Source organism: Chrysemys picta, unplaced genomic scaffold, assembly GCF_011386835.1.
Source record: "Chrysemys picta bellii isolate R12L10 unplaced genomic scaffold, ASM1138683v2 scaf3, whole genome shotgun sequence".
Lineage (NCBI taxonomy): Eukaryota > Metazoa > Chordata > Testudines > Emydidae > Chrysemys > Chrysemys picta.
Window position 1 is genome coordinate 1,354,629 of NW_027052710.1, and position 20,726 is coordinate 1,375,354.

The 20,726-nt window shown below is 59.5% G+C and overlaps 1 protein-coding gene across 1 annotated transcript in view; it reads left to right on the forward strand.

Moving 5' to 3' along the window:
* Window positions 1–20,726, forward strand: part of LOC101934981 (kinesin-like protein KIF21B) — a 107,243-nt gene that overhangs the window by 76,630 nt on the left and 9,887 nt on the right. Inside the window, 22 exon segments of the mRNA XM_065578804.1 lie at window positions 14–163; window positions 2,083–2,217; window positions 2,441–2,596; window positions 3,018–3,133; window positions 3,861–4,056; window positions 5,685–5,859; window positions 6,024–6,087; window positions 7,299–7,520; window positions 7,979–8,054; window positions 8,759–8,858; window positions 9,332–9,523; window positions 11,127–11,326; window positions 11,469–11,576; window positions 12,813–12,881; window positions 13,584–13,813; window positions 14,097–14,244; window positions 14,375–14,569; window positions 16,925–17,026; window positions 18,476–18,641; window positions 19,111–19,171; window positions 19,664–19,721; window positions 20,419–20,624. Of these exon segments, the coding sequence (XP_065434876.1) occupies window positions 14–163; window positions 2,083–2,217; window positions 2,441–2,596; window positions 3,018–3,133; window positions 3,861–4,056; window positions 5,685–5,859; window positions 6,024–6,087; window positions 7,299–7,520; window positions 7,979–8,054; window positions 8,759–8,858; window positions 9,332–9,523; window positions 11,127–11,326; window positions 11,469–11,576; window positions 12,813–12,881; window positions 13,584–13,813; window positions 14,097–14,244; window positions 14,375–14,569; window positions 16,925–17,026; window positions 18,476–18,641; window positions 19,111–19,171; window positions 19,664–19,721; window positions 20,419–20,624 (3,125 nt within the window).

Below are 20,726 nucleotides of genomic sequence, written 5' to 3' on the forward strand. Positions count from 1 at the left end.
CCCTCCCCCACAGCTCTACAACGAGGAGATCTTGGACCTGTTCGACAGTGCCCGGGACCCTGACTCCTGCCACCGCAAGTCCAACATCAAAATCCATGAGGATGCCAGCGGCAGCATCTACACCACAGGCGTCACCTCCCGCCTCATCAGCTCCCAGGATGAGGTGGGCGACACCCGGGACCTGGCTGCTGCGGGGGGGGGGGGGGGGTGGGGGGGGTGGTCGGCTGCTCTGGATCGCCGGAGAGCGGGCAGGGGCAGAATGGAGGGGCCAGGTGCTGTGAGGGGCAGAGCCCCCAGTGATGACAAGGGGAGTCAGGCGCTAGCGTGCCCCAGCCCCAGGGCAGAAGCTCTCCTAGCCAGCTCTCCGAGGCTCTGGCTGCTGCCGCCCTGGGACAGACACACTCAGGGTGTGGCATTGACATGTGCCCGGCTGATGCGCCCCTGCGTGGCATCAGGGCACTGCACCAGGATGCCGAACGCTTTGGATTTTCTTGTGGCGGCTTCGCAGTACAACTGTGCCCCTGGTCCCAAAGCTGGTCTGGAGGGGCGGAGGGGGATGGACTGTGAATGGATTTTCCCTCCCCCCCCAAACTGCTCTACTAGCCCCCCCTCGAAGGAGAATTGTCCCCCTGCTGATCCCAGCCCTCTCCTCTTGCCCACACTCAGCAGCCCCCCTTGCAGCAAGAAGGGAGCCCAACTTGGACAGAGTTAACTCTCTCCTTGCCAGTCCCCAGAGGGGAGAGATAGCTCAGTGGTTTGAGCATTGGCCTGCTAAACCCAGGGTTGTGAGTTCAATCCTTGAGGGAGCCATTTAGGGAACTGGGGATTGGTCCTGCTTTGAGCAGGGGGTTGGACTAGATGACCTCCTGAGGTCCCTTCCAACCCTGATATTCTATGATTCACTCCCCACCCCTTCAATCTGTGCGCTTGGATCCTTCTCTCCAGGCCCCTGCTCCTGCCCTCTGTGCCATGTGGTGCAGGGCCTAGCGAGAGCCATCCCGCTGGCATCCTCAGTGCCCACGTGCTCATCCCCTGTTACCCGAGGGCAGGCGTCCGGGCTCCATGCCCAGCCCTCCCATGCCCCCTTGTGTCGTTGGCACGTGGTACCTGTCTCCCATGGGAGCAGCGTCCTGGGGCGAAGGGGGGGTGGGAATGCAGCCCCCATCCTGTAGCACCGCGGCGAGGGAATCGCTCGCCTAGCACGCAGTACGAGCCGTTAGTTAACCAGGCATCGCTGCAGGAGGCTCTGGTCCCAGGGGAGACGAGTCAGGCCCAAAGGCAGGACTGTGAGCACGTGAAGCCGGGATGCGTCTCTACTGCTGCCTCAAGCGGGTATCTCCTGGCACAAGCGCATGGAGGGGGTTGGTCCTGGAGAAGCCCTTGCCCTGTGCGTTGTCTGTGAGCGGGAACGTCTCCCAGCCACTGGGGATAGCAGAAACGACCCCCAGGACCTGGAGGTCAAATGCCTCCTCTGCTGCCCCTGGACACTTTGTGTGCAGCAGAGAGCACGGGGGGCAGCGTGGATCAGTGCTTAGGACTCTGGGCTGGGCCCTGGGAGAGCTGGGTTGTTACCCACAGGGCCACTTGCTGCGGCGTAACCTTTGCAAGTCCCTTTTCTGTCAGCTGCGTGGGGCTGGGGCTGGGGTGGTCTCTCAGCGTTTGTACAGCACCTAGCACACCAGGGCCTCGGTCTGTAGAGTGTCACGTTACTCGCCATGGCTGTGAATGGGCGGGTTCCCAATCCCTTCTTCTCCGAGCACACAGACCCTGAGTTAGCCTCTGCCCTGGCCTGGGGTTTGGCTTTCCTGGTGACTCGTGAGCGGGGCTGTTCCGGGGTCTCCCTACAGTGCCTGCTCCCTTGTTCCCTGTTGCCACTGGGCAGGGATCTCCCAGCACAGGGCCCTGGCACCCGGGCCTGGATGGCTCGGCAGGAGAGCCTGCATGCCATGCAGGGGCTCGGCTGCCCCCATCCCAGGGTGACTATGGCACATTGAGCTAGGGTGCCCTCCCCACTCTGGCATCTCCTCCCCTCCCAGCAGGCTGGGGTGGAAATTTCTTTGACCCCTTTCCTTGTTGTTGCAGCTGATCCAGTGCTTGAAGCAGGGAGCTCTGTCCCGCACAACCGCCAGCACCCAGATGAATGTCCAGAGCTCCCGCTCCCACGCCATCTTCACCATCCACCTGTGCCAAATGCGAGTCTGTGCCCAGCCCGACCTGGTGAGACTGCGCGAGAGGGACAGGGGAGCGCCCTTCGCCGCACAGCACGGCAGGCGTGAGCCGCTGTCAGGCTAGTTCCTACGTCTCCCTGCCACGTGCTGGTTGACAGCAGAGCCACAGCGGGATGCTCTGCGAGAGGGCGGGTTGGGATCTAGCATAGCAGAGGGATAAAGCCCTGTTCCCCTGCGGGAGGCACTGACGCTGCAGCGTGTCTGCTTGCCAGGTGACCGGCCTTCCAGAGGGATCCCAGGCCACCAGCGAATACGAGACCCTCACCGCCAAGTTCCACTTTGTCGACCTGGCTGTCTCGGAGAGGCTGAAGCGGACGGGAGCTACGGGCGAGAGAACCAAGGAGGGCATCTCCATCAACTGCGGCCTGGTAGGCTCTTAGCGGGTGGAGGAGACTGGGACAGGCTGCAGTGGATATAAAGGGGCTGCTGGACACAGACAGACCCTGCCTGGTTCACTAGCTCCCAGACTGAGCCACCATGGGTCACCACTAGGGGTCGCGCGGTGGACTCGGTGGTGAGGGATGGGACCACTAGCTGCGCTACCCAGCACTGTCCCCAGTAGGGGTAGATTCCTGGGTCTGGGGGCTCGGGAATAACGTGGAGGCAGGAGAGGGGCTGCACACTGGCTGGCTGGTATAGCTGCACTGACTGGCTGCTAGTGCATTGGTCCAGAGCCCCCCCGCTCCCTGGAAAGAGGTGGCTCCGATCACCCTGAGCTTTGTTTTCTACAGGGAGGGGCCCTCCCCAGCACGGGGGGAAAACTCAGTCCCTTCCCATTTTTGTTGGCAGCTGGCGTTGGAAAACGTCATAAGCGCCCTTGGAGACCAGAGCAAGAAGGCGGTGCACGTACCCTACCGAGACTCCAAACTGACCCGGCTCCTCCAGGACTCCCTTGCGGGGAACAGGTAACAGGCACCCTGAGCCAGGGTGTGGGATCACCCAAGGGGTGTCAGCTTCAGCTGGGTGTGTGTGACCCAGAATGGAAGAGCTGTGCCCTCGCTGGGTCTGCACCCTGGGAGTGTCGCCTGAGGCGGGTGGGGGATTTCTGAGTAACAGGAGGGCCGGTCGGGCTCAGGGATGGACCTGAAGTGCCGTGTAGGTTTCCTGGGGTGGCGCGTTGCTGAGGGTCCGGTGGAGTCTCCATGGTGACTTTTCGAAGGTAATTATCTCTGCTCTCTTGATCCCGGGCCCCAGACGCAATTAGGCAGCTTTCGTGGAATTAGCTCTTGCAAAATGCCTCTGAGCCCTTCGTGATCTGGGACTTGGCAGCTGAGTTTCCCAGCACGGGATTGCTCTAATCCCTCCCCCTTCCTGTCTCAGTGATGCCCCGAATGCCCTGCCATGGGCTGCCCGGGGTGGCGACTCCCTGAACACCACTTTGTAATGAGCAGGGGAGGCCACCCAGGGTTCTCTTTGCTGTTGCCTGAGCCACACTCCCAGCCTGTGCCGGCCCAGGGTGGAAGGGGCCCACACCCCGTTTATAAAGTAAATAAAGGCCAAAGGGGGTTGTGGCTGGAGCTGCCAATAGGCACCCATGTGCCAGCGTTGGAATTGGCTGATCTGACGTGGACCAGGTGCTGCATTGTTTGATGGCAGCTCCTGCTGACCCCATTGGCTCTCCGTCCTCCCTAGCCAAACCATCATGATCGCCTGCATCAGCCCCTCTGACCGGGACTTCATGGAGACCTTAAACACGCTCAAGTACGCCAACCGGGCTCGCAACATCAAGAACAAGGTGGTGGTGAACCAGGACAAAACCAGCCAGCAGATCAGCGCCCTGCGGGCCGAGATCGCCCGCCTCCAGATGGAGCTCATGGAGTACAAGGCGGTAAGGGGCGGCTGAGCAGGTGAAGCCTCGTGTGTGTACGGCCCACTCGGGTCACCAGCGAGGATCGAACCCAGGACCTTCCACGCCGGCCCCTGCCGCTTGGGCTAATGGAGTAACTCCACTAACTGAGTTTGTTGCAGGCTGTTGTGGTTGCTGGGACTGGCTGCTAGAGGGTGACCTACTTGCATGTACAAAGCCTGGGTATGACCTGGACTCCTTGCTGTCACAGGTTCAAATCCCAGCTGCAGCAACACAGCCTCGAATGGCATGGGGAAAGTATTCCTGCCTCCCCTGCACAGATCTGGCCCCATGCTGTGTGTACAGCTACTCCTCTGCTGGCCTTGGCCAGCACCATGCCCTCCTGGGTGCGGTGTACGCTGTGGCACTGGGCTCCACCCCAGAGATGGCTGTGTTTCAGTGGTGCTGTAGTTTGTGGGTAGGATGCAAGGGACTATGGCGAGGTAGGCTGTTCAAGGGCTGTATGTCATGTCTGAACAGGGAGAAGGCTTCAGGGTACCTTTGGGAGCTGGGAAGGCACCTCCTGCTTTATATCCCTGTCCTGTGCGGCATATCAGACATCCTGCTTCATGCTGAGCTTGTCTGGACTGGTTTCCCATCAGCACCAGCCCTTAGGCAGCCAGAGGTTGCTATTGAGCTGAGTCATGTATCTCCCCAGCCCGAGAGGAAGGATGGCCCAGTGGTCATGGCACTGGCCTGGGACTTGGGAGCCCTGCGGTCAAGTCCTTGCTCTGCCACAGACTCCCCATGTGACCTTGGGCAACTCCCTTAGCCTCAGGGCCTCAATCCCCATCTGCCCAGCCAGGGTCAGAGCACTGCCATGCCCCCTGGGGGTGCATGAGGGTAAATGCATTAAACTGGGAGGTGCTCAGCTCCTGCCATCATGGGGCTCAAATCAGTAACTTACCTGAGTAAAAGGCACTTACAGCATGTCAGCTGCTCCCTGTTTCTGCTGTCCCCCGAGCACGGCCTTCCCACGGGCACGCCTGCCATTTTTTGAGTCTCTGCCTCTTCCCTGCTCCTCTTTCTGTGACCCATCTTTAAGGTGACCATATTTCCCAAAGGGAAAACAGAACACCCCGTGGGGCTGGCCTGAGCCCCGCCTCCTCCTCCTCCCCCCCCCACGGGGCTGCCTCGAGCCACTCGCCTGAGTCCCTCCCCCAATGTGGGGCTGGCCTGAGCCGCTCACGCGAGCCCCCCTCCCTGTGCAGAGGGTAGGCAGGGCTGGGGCGAGCAGCAAAGCACATACGGGATAGGCCGACTATTTCCCAAAGGCTGGGGCCAGCATCACTGCTCACCTGAGCCCTGCCTGCCCCCCGCTGGATCCCGGCCTCCCCCCCACGTTCCTCTGCACCCCACTTTCTTGACAAAACTGGGTGTTTGTCCCGTTTGCCCTTGGATACAAATGCCCACTTTTGCCAAAAAAAAGTCTGGACACCCGGGACATGGCTTAAAAAAGGGACTTGTCCCAGCCGAAACGGGACGTAGGGTTACCCTACCCATCTTCCTCAGTGCGGCACCATTGAGCACGTGGCCGGCTGGGTTTGGCCAGGGCTGACCGACGCTGTGGCTTTGCCCTCTCTGCATCTCCCTTTCTCCTCTCCCTGCAGGGCAAGCGTGTGATCGGGGAGGACGGCGTCGATGGCTACAGTGACTTGTTCCAGGAGAACACCATGCTCCAGAAGGAGAATGCCACCTTGTGCATGAGGGTGAAGGCCATGCAGGAGGCCATTGATGCCATCAACAGCCAGGTCACCCACCTGATGAGCCAGGAGGCCAAGGCAGGTGAGGATGGGCACCTCCGGAGAACGTGTCTGCGAGGTGGGGCATGAGGATCGGTCCCACGAAAATTACAGCCACCCCAGAGCTCAGGTCCAAGGGCAGCTGAGTGGCAGACCAGCTGCTAGGTGTTTCTGATCTAGTGCATGATCCTAATTCTGTCCCTCCAGGTGACGGCAACGAGGCCATCGGCGCCCTGATCCCGAACTACATCCGGGAGATCAAGGAGCTCAGGTGGGCGTGGGTCACGTTCTCTCCTTCTGCCCATCTTGGGGGGCCGCGTATCGCGTGCAGCTTGAGAGGACCTGCAAAGAGGCAGTGCGGGCTAGCGGGGGGGCTGCTGACCTGGGGCTCTGGAGGCCCAGATTCCCTCTCTGGCTCTGCCGCTCCCGGCTGGGTGACTGGTGCCGCGGGCACTGGGTTCAAATAGTAGGCTGGCATCGCAACTCTGCCAATGACCTTGGGCAAGTCACTTCCCCTCTCTCTTGCCTTTGGTCTGATGCGACCATTGAGATTGTCGGCGCTTTGGGGCAGCGCCCGTCTCACGGGTGTGTGCAGCACCTGGCACAACAGGGCCTTGATCCTGTCTCTCTCGGTGCTGCTGAAATATAAATAAAAGCCCCACATTCAAGATGGAAATGTCTCCATCCTGTAGGGCGTCCTGTCCGGCCCTTGTGCTCCCAAGCTTTCTCTGGAGCCTTGGCTGATCCAGACTTAAATGCCTCCCAGGGGTCCATTGAAATGCAGTCTGATAGCTAGTGCTGCTCCTAAATGTGGATTTCGTGCTGGAGAAACTGACAACCCCGGAGACAGGAATCCCCTCCCTCATTCTGGGCCAGATTCTCAGCTGGTGTAAAATCAGCGTTGTCCCACTGGGGTCCCTGGAGCAATGCCGATTTACGCCCCTCCCGCTGAGGATCCAGACCCCTGTCCGTAATGCTAGAAAACAGAGGTGCCCCACCGTGTCTAGCGCAGCCGCTGCTGAAGATTAACCCTTAGGCTGCCATGTCAGCGTATCACCGTGGCTGTTGAGAACTGGCTGTCGGCCATAGGGTTGCTTCTCTCCCGTTAGCGTTCAGACCTGGTGGGAAGCCCTGGGGCCTTTGTGACGTGGCCTGGGCTGCATTGCCATCTAAGTGAAGGCACTAAATCCATGCAGTGGCATCTGCTGTGACTCTTTGCTCCCGCGAGAGGCATGCAGATGGTTAGTGGTGGCCATGCCAGCTTTCCTTCCCTGCGATGTGCTTCTGCAGCACCCCTCCCCGGGAGCAGAGCCCTGAGCCCCTTTGTCCGAGCTGAGCGAGGGCAGTTTAGGTTCCAGACACACACTCTCCCGGTCACCCCTCCTTAGAGGTTGGGGGGAGGGGGTGTCTTTTCCCCTGGGGTGTTTGGACATCAGCCCAGGGCAGCAGATCTCCGTAACCAAAAGCCCCTCCGATCCCCAGGACAAAGCTCTTGGAGAGCGAAGCCATGAACGAGTCGCTCCGCCGGAGTCTGTCGGGGGTCTCCTCCAGGCCCCCGTACTCCCTGGGCTCATCTCCAGGCCCAGGCCTGGGGGCGCTCAGCAGCCCCGTGGTCTCCATGGAGGCAAAGGCCACCGAAGTCCTCCGGCGGGCCAAGCAGGACCTGGAGCGGCTGAAGAAGGAGACCAGGCAGTGGAGGAAGAGGTGATGGCCAACTCCTTGCTGGGAACAGAGGGCGGGGGCTGTTCTGGGTGCTCCCACCCCTGGCTCTTCATTATTATGGCAGGACCATAGTTATTGGGATGCCCACTTCTCCCTTGGCTTCCAGCCCTGGCACCCTCCAGCCCCCATCAGCCCTGCTGGTCCAGACATTGTCCTGCCCCATCATTGGGAAGCCAAAGCCATACAGCAGAGAATCAGGACTCCTGGGTTCTTTTCTCAGCTCTGCCTCTGACGTGCCACATGACCTTGGGTGAGTCCCTTCCCCTCCTTGTGCCTCAGTCTCCCCATCTGGTAACACTGTCTGGCCCGTCCCTCTGGAGGGCAGTGAAGCTGGGTTCCTGAAGGGCTCTGAGATGGAGGGTGTTGGGGATGTATGGTCTAAGGGGACCGTGTGCCAGGGCTCCCCTGTCACCGGGGTTCATCCCGTCTCTTCCTGGCAGCCTGGAGAAGGAGGCCTTTAAGAAGAGGCCAAAGCTGCAGCAGGAGAACTGGGAGGAGACGGATGAGAACGAGGAGGTGGGGGAGGCTTCCCCCGTGGAGTGGGGGGTGGGAGCCCGATTGCTAGCCAGAATGCCAGCGGCCTTCTCTGTGCCTCGCCGGCGCTTGGGGCAGCTGTGTCCTGCCGCACCCTGGGAGGTGGGGCAAAGCCCAGCCTGTCTGTGGGAGTCGCAGGGGATCTGGGGGGCAGGGGCAGGGTCCATGACCACCCCCCCACAGGGCAGCCAGTCTGCTGCTGTTTGGCCCCGCCTAGGTGTGGAGAGTGGGGGCAGGGCATGGCCGAGGATGGCGCGTAAGACAGTCCCCTCTGCCCCCTGGCAGTGCCCTGTGCCATCTGACACCCTGGCAACAGGTGGGGCAGGGCAACTAGCCACAGGCCTTTCCGTGCAGCTGGGCTTTGTCCCGTGAACCGTGTCCCCTCTGCCCCAGCCGTCCCGGAGGTTCTCATCAGGTCCTTCATTTTCAGCTGCCATCTCAGCGGGGAGGGTGGGGGGAACTCCCCAGACATGGCCCACTCCCTTTGCACACAGGGATCAGCCCCGCCCCTGGCCCCGGGTCAAACGTCCTCTCTCCTGCCTCTGCCTGGCACTGGTTTCCGAGGCAATCGCTTTAATTCACCCACATCTGGGGGTGGCGGATGGGGAGAGGCCTGAGCCCCTGCGACGATAGGAGAGGGGCCGAAGGCTCCTGATCTCTGCCCTAACCCTGCGCTTCTTTCCCAGGAGGAGGAGGAGCGGGAGGAGAGTGGCTGTGAGGATGAGGACGAGGATTCGGGCAGCGACGAGAGCCTGGTGGACTCGGACTCCGATGCGGAGGAGAAGGGTAACTTGGAGGGCACGGCGCCCAGCTCTGTGCTCAGGCTGGGGCCGGGGATATCTACAGTGACTCAGGGCTGTGCCCCTTTTGGGGAGGCGGTAGGCGGCTGTAGTGGGCCTGTAGGGTGAGCTGGGCAGGTCTTGGCTGGAGGTGCACGAGGTGCCAGTCAGGGTGCTAAGGTGGTCCGGCTCAGCTGGTGCTCAGTGGCACAGGCCTGGCTGCCAAGCTCTGTCCCTTCCTCCTCAGCCCCCCGCATTCGCCTTCAGCTACCCAGGCAAGGCTAAGACCGCAGGAGCGAGATGCCATCCCCTCTGAGTCCTGCCTCATCTGCCTCCTTTCCTCTGCAATGCCAGAGTCCATAGGGGACCCGTGAGCCAGGCACTGCCCCTCCCCTCTCCAGGCCGGCCCAGGGCTGCCTGGCTCTCTCCTCCTGACCTCCCCGGGGCTGCCTGGCTGCCTGACTCTCCCCCCACCTCTAGTGGTGAATTTCCAGGCTGATCTGGCCGACCTGACCTGTGAGATCGAGATCAAGCAGAAGCTGATTGACGAGCTGGATAACAGCCAGCGGCGCCTGCAGACCCTCAAGCACCAGTACGAGGAGAAGCTGATCCTGCTGCAGAACAAGATCCGCGACACCCAGCTGGAGAGGGACCGGGTGCTGCAGAACCTCAGTACGGGCAGTGCCCCCTCCACCCCCCTGCTCATCCCATCGCACGGGTCCTCTGAGCCAGCGCTGGCAGGAGAAACCCTGGGGTTCTCCCGGCGCCCAATGAGGCCCAAACTGGGCTGCTGCCCCCTGCATTCCATGTCCCTCTTGCGGTCCCCAGAGATTCCCGCTGGCTGCTCAGTGTCTGGCTTCCCAGCTCCTGGGATCGAGCTTTCTCCTCAGCTGTGTGCCACTTGTCCCGCTGTTGCCTGCCTAAAAAGGCCCCGAGATGGCAAACAGGGGTTCGTCGCCCGGTGTGCTTGGCACCAATAAAGACACCGAGGGGAGAAAGCAAGCCAAGTTTATTTCAGAGCTCTGAAATGGCACTAGGAGACCAGCATGTCTCAAATCAAGTGCAACAAATACAAACAAATTTTCCCTTTTATATTCCAAGCAGTTTCTGTGCAAGCCTTTGTCTATTTCACCCTTACCCCTCCCTTCCAGACAACAATTACAGCAGGTACACAGTGTGCATGTTAGAAACTTTCCCTTCGCCTGCTTATCTCTTGGCCTTGCAAGGCCTGTTTACAGCAGTTTTCCCCCGTCTTTCCCTCCCCCTTTTCCCCCGCATTATCACTACAAGTTTTGCTAGTTTGAACAAAACTACAGCTAGTCTACAGCTGCTAGAAAAGCTGACCCTTACATTTCTGCTTCAGCATGTAAGTAGTTAGCACAGAAGTAGGTGAGAGTTCACAAGATGGAGTCACTGTGGTTCAGGTAGGCCCAGAGCAGAAGAGCTTCATCGGCACTTTTGGCCTTCCACTCTCCCGAGTTACCTGGTAGCTATGCCTAGTGACACCAACACCGCCTCTTGATCAGGGCTGGGCCTGGTGACCCCGTGACCTCCCAACTGTGCAGCCCGCTGGCTGTGGGGAGACAGTGGGTGTAGGGCCCAGGGAAAGTCCCTTCCCTCGGAGGAGCTCCAAGCTCTGACACGCGTCAGAGAGACAGGGCCAGGCAAAGAGGCAAAGCCACCTGGCATCTGCGGCCAAGCTCCCAGCTGCTCCCGACTTCCTCCCAGCGAGGAAACTGTGGCTCTCCAATGCAGGAGCAGCAGCGTAGCCTGCCCATGCAGAGAACTCCATCTCCAGGGCTTTTCAGTCCTGGGCATCTTCCCCGAGTGGGGCAGCTGATGCTATAACTGAGACTTTAGTGATTGAGACACCTGCCCCCAGCTGAGTCCCACCAAACTCATTTCAGCAGCATCCCCCTCTGGGCTGAACAGCAATGGCTGCCTGGAGGAGAACAGTGTGCACCCAGTCCCTGGAGCGGTGCTGTCCCTGGCACATGCCTGGCACTGCTCTGCTGACGGGGTTATTGGTGTAAAATAGGCCCATGGTTCTGGCTTGCAGGCAATGACTGGTCTGGGCTACTCGGCCATTGAACATCTCTTGAGCTGCTGGACCAGGCAGGCCTGTCCCTGGAGGCCAAGAGTTAATCTAAAGTGCCCCCCACTGAGGGTGCTTTCCCTGGGGGCCTGGTGGGTCCAGGAGGCAGCTGGATGGGATGGAGCGTGATGGGCTCGGCCTAGCCTGACACTCTGAGCGGCTCTGCGCCACCCCCTTCAGGCACCATGGAATGCTACACGGAGGAGAAGGCCAATAAGATCAAGGCAGACTACGAGAAGCGGCTGAAGGAGATGAATCGGGACCTGCAGAAGCTGCAGGCAGCCCAGAAGGAACACGCTCGCCTGCTCAAGAACCAGTCGCGCTATGAGCGGGAGCTCAAGAAGCTGCAGGCTGAGGTGGCAGAGATGAAGAAGGCGAAGGTACCTGGCTGGGCAGAGGAGGAGGGGGCTGGAGGGGCATGGCCCGCTTGTGCTAGCTCTTCAAACTGGGGAGGGACGGTGGATGGGCACAGCCCCTTGTGCACACTCCTTATGCTGGGTGTGGCTGTCGGAGGGCCCGCAGGTGGCACTGATGAAGCAGACGCGGAAGGAGCAGCAGCGGAGGCGGCTGGTGGAGACCAAGCGGAATCGGGAGATCGCCCAGCTGAAGAAGGAGCAGCGCAGGCAGGAGGTGAGAACCCAGCTCCTCGCCAGGGCTCTGCAGAGAGGGCAACTCTGGCTGGGGCCTGTGCCCCTCACTCGGCTCTGAGCTCCCACACCAGCTGGCCAGGGTGCAGCGGGCAGTGCGGGTTCTCCAAGGGGTCTGGGCCTTTCCTGGGGAGATGCCCCAAGCCAGGCTCCTCGGGACCAGATGGGGAGGGTGCTGGAGAGCCCTCGCTGATGCATGATGTGTCAGGTCCCCTCCCCTGTGCACAGGTGAGCAGTTACCTGGGTGAGCCAGCCTGCACCCAGAGCCCCTGACGCAGGGTGGGGCAGGGGCAGGGGAGCCCCTGTGACGGGGCAGGGCTGAGACAGGGAGTGGGGCCATTCGGGATATGGGGCAGCAGGGGAGCCCTGCAAAGCTGTGGCTGAGCTGCAGGGATGGCTGAGCAAGGTGATGGGAAATCTGGAGCAAGCGCTGCACCAACAGAGGACCAGATTCCACTCTCTATTACGCTCGTTGTAAATCTGGAGTAACTGCATTGACATTAGCGGAGTCGCTCCAGATTTACACTGCTGCTGCTGCGATGTGAATCCAACCGTCACCTGCATCAAGAACATTCCACGTTCAATCCTGCCCTACCTCTGCTCGACAGTGTGTTAGAGCTCTCCCGGGTGCCCGGCCGCTGGGATCAGTGCCCGGCTTGGCACCCAGGCCCGCTCCTTTCAGAGCCCGTGTTGGGCCACTGGCCGGCCAAGGCCTGCAGGTCCTGTGAAGCCAGGAATGGGGCCGGCAGCATAGAACAGCGTAAAACCCTGCCTGGTTGGGGAGCTGTGTGCTGGGCACCCTGTGCAGAAACCAGCCACCCCACTGTCTGTCTGGGGACTCCTCCCCCTGCTGAAGGCGCAGCACGTCCCCTCTCCCAACCACATGTCCATCTGTCTGTCCATCCCTTGAGATCAGCACCTGGTGGAGTGGCAGGTTCCGCCTTCCCCAGGTCAGAGGAGGTGATTGCTTCCTCCTGCATCTCTGGTTGCTGCTCAGGGCAGGTACAAATGCCACAGTGCTGCCATCGGTTACAGCAGAATAAATCCAGGTTTTACACCGCTGCTGGTGAGATCAAAATCTGGCCCATGGCCTGCACTGAGAACATCCCACGTGCTGGCCTCCATTGCTGCCATGGGTTCTACCCCAGACCCTGGGTTCCTCTTTAGCGGCTCACGCCCGCTCAGGAGTCGACTGAGGCTCGGCTTCTCTCCCGCGCAGTTTCAGATCCGGGCGCTGGTGTCTCAGAAGCGGGAGCAGGAAATCATGCTGCGAAGGAAAACCCAGGAGGTGAGTGCCAGCCCCTGCACCTGCGGGGGTCTGGAGAGCTGCTCACGGGGCCGTGACTGGGTGGGCGCTGAGGCCTGGCTCCTGGATCGGGCCGTTGGCAGGGCAGGGCCCTGGGGCCTCTCCAAACGGAATAGTCCCCTCCGCTGTCCCAGTGGGTCGTGCTCCGCCAATGCTGGGTTGTTCCCAAGGTGCTGGCCCTGGGTGGGGTGGATTTCCCACAGAGCCTGGTGGTTTTATGGCCAGGAGTAACCAGGCAGGAGATGACAGTGATTGCGAGGGAAGAAACGCCTGCCTCCGGGGGCAGCTGATCTTCTGGGGTCAGGAAGGAGGAATTCTCTGCATGCCATGTGCGACTGTGCACAACAGGCTGTGTCCCCCTCCCTCCTTCCTGGAGCTGGGTCCTGGCAGCTGAGTTGGTCACGTGACTCGTCCAGGCTGCCTCCTGCCCCAGCACCCGTACAGCTCGCGGGATGGTGCGGTGCTTCGATCCCAGCCCCTCCTGATGCATTCTGGGGAAACTGCTATCCACGGGTACCGGACCTTCACCCAGCCCAGATAGGCTCAGCTCTCTTGAAAGGTGCTCAGCTGCTCCCGGGCTCACTTTGCCACCTGAGAAGCGTTGGAGTCGCTCTGCGGCTGGGGGGCGATGCCCCCTGTGGGTGTTCCCAGGAGGCCCAGCCCTCAGGCACTGCTCTCACCCAGGTCTCTGCTCTGCGCCGCCTGGCCAAGCCCATGTCGGACCGGGTCTCTGGGAGGCCGAGTCAGAAGCCAGCCATGCTGGATTCAGGTGCGGAGGTGTCCGCCAGCACCACCTCCTCGGAACCGGAGTCCGGCTCTCGCTCGGTCTCCAGCATCATGCGCCAGTGGAACCTGAAAATCGACCACTTCCTGGGAGACCCTTCGCCCTCCGTGAATGGGGCTCGGCCCGTCAGGTCAGACCAGTGCTTCCGAATCTGTGTCCCCCGCCGCCTCGTTCCCTGCTTGGGCCTCAGGCCCCGGGCTCCTGGGTATTAGATGGGAGCGGAGTTCTGTGGGAACACGGGAAACGATCGCTCTATCATCGTGGGCGACTCTGCCATGTGGTTTGACACGTGAGACTCTCCACATTGGCTGGAGACCTGATGTGTAAATGCCCCTCTGTCCTGAGCACTAGTGGGTGTGATGGCCGAGCGCCCGCCTGGTGGAAGCCCCCGACCATGTCCCATCCCACTGCAGGAAGAAGTTCCCAAAGAAGGGGATGAGCCAGACCTTCAGCAAGGCGGCCCGGCTCAAGTGGCAGTCGCTGGAGCGGCGCATCTTTGACGTTGTCATGCAGAAGATGACCATCGTCAACCTGGAGGCGGATATGGAGCGGCTGATCAAGGTGAGGTGTGGGGGGCAGTGCCCTGGTGGGGATTGGGTGGTCTGAGCATGACCGAGGGCCAGGAGTGCTGGGAGGCTGCTGGCACCTGGACAGCGCCGGCTGAGGCGTTTCCTTCCCACCCGCCCCCCAGAAACGCGAGGAGCTGGCGCTGCTGCAGGAGGCGCTGCAGGGGAAGAGGGGAAAGCTGCAGGCGGAGAGCCCGGAGGAGCAGAAGGGCCTGCAGGAGCTGAACGAGGAGATCTAGGTGCTGACAGCCAACATTGACTACATCACCGACAGCATCGCCGACTGCCAGGCCACCATCATGCAGCTGGAGGAGACCAAGGTGCCGGGGGAGGGGGCCTGCGGGCGGGGGTGAGGTGCAGGGGGTCTGTATATGGGGAGTTGGTCTCACGGGAAGGGGAGCGGGGGAGATCACCCCAGGGCATTGTGTGCTGTAAGGAAAAGGGGGTTCTCTGGGGGCTGGTTGATAGTTGGGGTGGGGACTGGGCGTGAGCAGGAGGCTGGCTGGCTGGACTCTTCCTCTAGGCAGTTTAAGCATAAGGGGTGCAGGAGGCAGGTTTGCAGGGTCCTCTTGCTTTCTAAGCTCCAACTATTGGGCTGAAACGTTGTGTTGTGGGTCACGCAGGGAGTCAGGGCCGAGCTGGCTCCCTGCTCTTAGCCCCCAGAGCTCGCCCCCTCCCTACAGAAACGTCACAGAGCAGCTGTTGCAGTCTGGCTGCTTTCTCTGCTTGTTTGCTGATGATGGCTGTATAAGGCCCAGTTTAGCAGGTGCCTGAGCACTCATGGGGCTGGTGCGATAGGCTGCCGTAGGCCCATGGGCGTCAGGCTAACGGACATGGCTGTGGCTTGGCTTGGACCAGCAGAGGCCAAGAATCAGCCCTCTTCCGCTGCACGGTCTGCAAGGTCGGGGCCAGGATTTAGGAAGCCCCTTATATGTTGGTCCACCAGGGTCTCCATCGGTGCTGGATGGTTTATTTGTGGAAGGGACGGCTGCGGAGAGCATGATGTCCACCACCAGCTGCTAGGCCCAACAGCCCTGATGGGAGTTCTGCACATGCTGGAGTCAGTGGAAGCCCTGTCCGTACCATGGGACAAATGTACCCATGGTGTATCCAGTGCTGCGGGCAAGGCGTGGTCTAGCCACGCTCAATCCTGTCTGTGTGCACAGAAAAACCCATGTCAGCACCAGGCTCCAGCCTGGGTCGCCGCCAGGCTCCAAACATGCTTAGAACATGGGCTTTCTCCATTCCCTGCATATACCACAACACAACCTCCTGTGAGAAACTGCCTCGACCCAGCCCAGTTCCACAGTGGTGTTCCTGTAGCCTAGACCGAAGCCAAGCACGCGGGGCAGCCCGGTATTCAGAGCCAACTCCAGGTGTAGCCATGAGAGAGGGTTGAAGATGCTGTTTGCTTTTGTAGGAAATCTCAAACCCTTTTAGTTTTTTCTTTTGAAATTTCCCAGGGGGAAGAAAAAATCAGTTTCTCCTCCCCGCCCCTCCCCCCCCTCCCCCGAGAAACTGGAATTTTTGTGGTTTTTCAAAATCAGTTTTGATGGTTTAAGGCAAAAAAATTGGGTGTCTTGGGAAAGAGTTTCCCTTTTCTGAAACCGCGAACTTGTGCTGAAAGCTGTTGTCAAACATTGAGTCTCTTTTCTGATGTCAGATTTTTGTAAAGGGAGGGTGGGATTTTGACCAGAATGGAAATTTTTGTTTAATCAAATATTTCCACAGAGAAACAATAGCCTAATAATGAGGCCTTTCTCCCTGGCACCTGTCGGGTGTCTGTGCTCCAAGGAAAACCCCACAGCACAAGTCTCAGAGCCTGGATCCATTGCCTTGGCTCGCAGGGCTACGGGGCTAAAACGAAGAGTGTAGACATTCACACAAGGGCTGGAGCCTGGGCTCTGGAGGGTCTTGGAGCCCATGAGCGGGAATGTCTACACTGCTACTTTTAGCCCCGTAGTGCAAGCCCGAATCCTTTGGCCAGAGGCTCGCTGCTGTGGGTTTTTCTTTGCTGTGTGGACGCACCGGTAATGACATGGGGGGTCTGACCCAGGTTCAGCACAGTGTAGCTCTCTGCTCCCCTCCTAGCAGCTGGAGGTCGTAAGCAGGTTTTTAGTATATGTCTATGCTTAATCTGCTACAGCTGCAAGGCTTTATGTGTAGACGCTCCCCGTTGGAGTAGGTAATCCATCTCCCAAGGAGGTGGCTGTTTAGTTCGGTCGGCAGAGCTACACTCTCCGGGATGGTGGGGGGGGGGGAGTGGGATTTTCACACCCTGGAGAGACATAGCTATGCTGGTATAAGTTCCCAGTGTAAACCTGCCCTTGGTCTGCTCTGGTCACCTGGCTAGCGAGCAGCTCCTGCCGTCCAGGCGGTAGAAGCGCCTCTTCTTTAAATCTGCAGGTGTGTGGTTCAGTCCCCATAGATGGCCCAATCAGGGGCCTGGTTCCAGGCACACTTCCAGTGTGAGTGCTCATGCACAGTATTGGCATGCAAGTCGTCTTCCCTGCTGCCTGCTCGCAGAGCACCTGCGTCCCTGCCGGCGTCAGCCAGTCAAGGAAACCCCCCCGGTTCCGTGGCGCTGGTGTCTCTGCTGGCCCTCTGCTTTGTGCCCTTCACCGCCCTCAGCGCCGTTCTAATTCCCCTCCCTCGGGGTCTCTCTTGCACCGTAGGAGGAGCTGGACTCCACCGACACCTCCGTGGTGATCAGCTCCTGCTCCTTGGCCGAGGCGCGCCTCCTGCTGGACAACTTCCTCAAGGCATCCATCGATAAGGTCAGGCAAAGGGCCTTCAAGTGGGGGTGCAGCTCTGGGGGGTGGATCGCAGAACATGGGATCCCAGGTGGCCCCCTGTTAGCGTGGGATCACAATTGCTGCAGGTGAGGTTTGGAGCCAGGGCTATTTGGCTGCGCCTCGGGCATCCTTTGTGCGTGGGTGAGGGAGACTGAGAGGCCTGCCTGGCCTGTGTGCTGCTGGACCCAGAGAGGGGAATGGGTTTGTGACGTTATTGATATCCTCTGGGACCATATAGATCATTGTTGCAACCAAGGTCCTGTAGTGGCACCCAGATCTTGTATAAAGGGGGTCAAATGGGGTGTCTAAGACAAGGTTATGGTTTACTGGTTATAATTATGCTGTCTATATGTGTGTATCAATTTTGTAGTTGAAGTTATGAATATTGGTTCTATACTGTCTGTATTTCAAACTTCTGCTATGCTGCTGGGTGACATCCCAGACAAAATGGTGTTAGCTCTGCCTAGCCTGCTTGATGGCCCATTAAGGACCATCAGCTATACAATGGACCCATTGAGAGAAGGCAGATACGCCTTGTAACTCAGCAAAGTATGCAGGGACTGGCCCATGTGACTCCAGACTCCATTTTGCTGTAATTTTCCACAGTAAGAACAAAGGTGTTCTTACACCTGGAAAAGACTATATAAGGCGGATGCCTCATCTCCATCTGGTCTTCAATCCTGCTTCATACCTCTGAAGGAACTTTGCTAAAAGCTGAAGCTTTGAACAAAGGACTGAGGACCCATCCCAGCGGGGGATGTATTCCAGAGACTTGATTTGAACCTGCAGTTTATTCTATTGCTGCTGCAAGCCTGAACCAAGAACTTTGCCATTACTGTATGTAATTGATTCCATTTAACCAATTCTAACTCTCATCTCTATCTTTTTCCTTTTATGAATAAACCTTTAGATTTTAGATTCTAAAGGATTGGCAACAGCGTGATTTGTGAGTAAGATCTGATTTGTATATTGACCTGGGTCTGGGGCTTGGCCCTTTGGGATCAGGAGAACCTTTTTTCTTTTACTGCGGTATTGCTTTTCATAACCATTTGTCCCCATAACGAGTGGCACTGGTGGTAATACTGGGAAACTGGAGTGTCTAAGGAGACCGCTTGTGAGACTTGCGGTTAGCCAGGGGGTGAGACCGAAGTCCTCCTAGTCTGGCTGGTTTGGTTTGCCTTAGAGGTGGAAAAACCCCAGCCTTGGGCTGTAACTGCCCTATTTGAGCAATTTGTCCTGAGTTGGCACTCTCAGTTGGGTTCCGCCAGAACCACATTGTCACAGGGGTACAAGCAGCAGCTGAGTGAGGCTGGTGTGGAACCTGCATCTGTGCCCAGGGACAGGGACTGAAGCCAGGAGCTGATTCCCCGTCCCACCCACTGGCCCGTCCTGTGTGCTGGACGGAAGGTAACCTCCTGCTCCACCAAACAGGGGCTGCAGGTGGCTCAGAAAGAAGCCCAGATTCGCCTGCTGGAAGGGCGCCTGAGACAAACGGATGTGACCGGCTCCTCCCAGAACCATGTGATCCTGGATGCCCTGCGGGAGAAAGCGGAGTCCCACCCCGAGCTGCAGGCGCTCATCCACAACGTGCAGCAAGGTGGGTGCTGGGCTTTTCCCTCCTGGGGACCCCCGTGAGTACTGGGCATTGGCTGGCAAAGCAGCCGGCAGCGCTGATGTGGGGCCTGGGGCTGGCAACAGCTGGGAAGGCTTGGGGTGTTTCCCTGCCCCTACAGATGGCACGTCTGCCCATTGGGACAGATGGAGCCCACCCCAGGGCTCTTGGCATTGCTCTGACCCTGTGGGCAGGAGTGATAGGCCCGCTTCATCCAGACGTATCAGCCCACATGGTCACAGCCTGTCCAGCCGTGAGGATGCACTGATGGCGCTTTGGTGGCAAAGAGTTAATGATAGCAATGGTCTGGGGGGGGGGGGGGGTCCCAAGGACCTAAAGGGCCACACGCTGATTGGCGACCGCCTGCTGGCTGGCTCTGATCGGACCAGCCCAGTGCGGTTCCCTCCCACCCTCTGTTGCATTGACGCACCCTTGTCGGCCGTTCCTTGTGCAGAGAACGGCTACGCCAGCACGGACGAGGAGATCTCGGAGTTCAGCCTGACCTCGGAGGGGAGGTAAGCGCACCAGGGAGCGTGCAGTGTCCCAGCCTCGTGCGCCCCTGAGCGGCGGGATCTATGGAGGGAGGGGGGCGCATCTCTGTGGCACTCATTGGCAAGGTAGACCCGTTAGAGCTTGGCAGCTAAATTCTCCAGGTTCTGTCTGCACCGAGCATGCTCCAGCCCCTCGGAGCTCCTACGTGGGACCCGACGGTGCACAGGCTACTCACACGCGATGACTGGCCGTGCTCAAACCCAGGCGTGCAGGGGCTGTACAGAACTGTCCCAGTAATCGTTCCTCTTGAGGGCCAGGGGCAAGACGGAGCTGGGAGGGAAGAGGGCCCCGAAAGGGACCGGGGGATGGGCTGTACCTCGAGGAATGGGAGGAGGAACCGTAGCCGGGCTGGTGATAGGGTGTTATGGGGTGGGGGTGATGGGCAGTGGTTTCTTCCTTTAGCATTAAGTTAAGCCTTAAAGGGGATCGGCCATTTAACTCTTTGTTTCCTACAGCTTCTCCCAGTCTTTCACCCTGAAGGGCTCGGCCAGCCAGGACGACTTCAAGTTCAAGGTCAGTTCACAGCCACAGACAGGGCCATTTAACATCCAGATGTGGGGTCTTTGGTCCATTGTACCCCCTCTCCCTTTGTGCTCACGGCTGGGCGGTGGCCCTTGGCAGGAGTCTTCTCCATGGGCGGAATGTCTTGGGTCTGGAACTGAAATAGCCCGGGGTCTGGTCTCCTGGTGATGGCCGTGCCTGGCGTGTTACTTTGGCCCTATAAATGGCTCCTTGAGTCGTAGAGCCCACTTTAAACCCCTAAATGCCACATCATTGAGCTGTACTGGGCTTCCCTGAATCCAGGCAAGGTGCCCTGGTGCTGTCTAGCCCTCCTCTGGGAGCAAATAAAACCCATGTGACGCCCTGGTGCTGTGCGCCCTTCCCAGAGGCTAATTGACTGGACCAGTCCCTCCATGTGCCGAATCCTCCTGGGAGAGCTGCTCCAGCACTCTGGGCCATACACGTTTCAGCCTTGCACAGGGGGTACTTCCTGTTGCCCTCATTAATGAGCTCATGAAACGTTAATGCTGGCAACTGGGGCCCAACTGAAAGGTTTCTCTAGATCTGCCACTGCTGGGTGCTTGGCCCCAGAGGCCTCTTGGAACTGAATGGCCAAGGGGCGCCAGCGTCTCAGACTCGCTCCACGTGCTACCCTCGGGGCAGTGAACTCCTCGCCTCTCAGCCCTCCCCTCCCTGTGCCACGCTACAGGGGGAACCCAAGCTGTCAGGCCAGATGAAGGCTGTGTCGGCCGAGTGCCTGGGACCCACGCTGGACATCTCCACCAAGAACATCACCAAGTCCTTGGTGTCCCTCATGGAGATCAAGGAAGACGGGATCGGCTTTTCCATCCGGGATTCCTACTACAAGGATAAGGTCTCCCGCACCATCAGCCTGCCCACCCGTGGCAGCACCTTGTAAGCCCTGGCAAGCGTGGGCCCCACGTGCTTACAGGCCCTTGGGGGAAGAGGTGGGCTGGGCCATCGTATTCTGCCCTTGGAGCCTTGAGTCTGGACTCC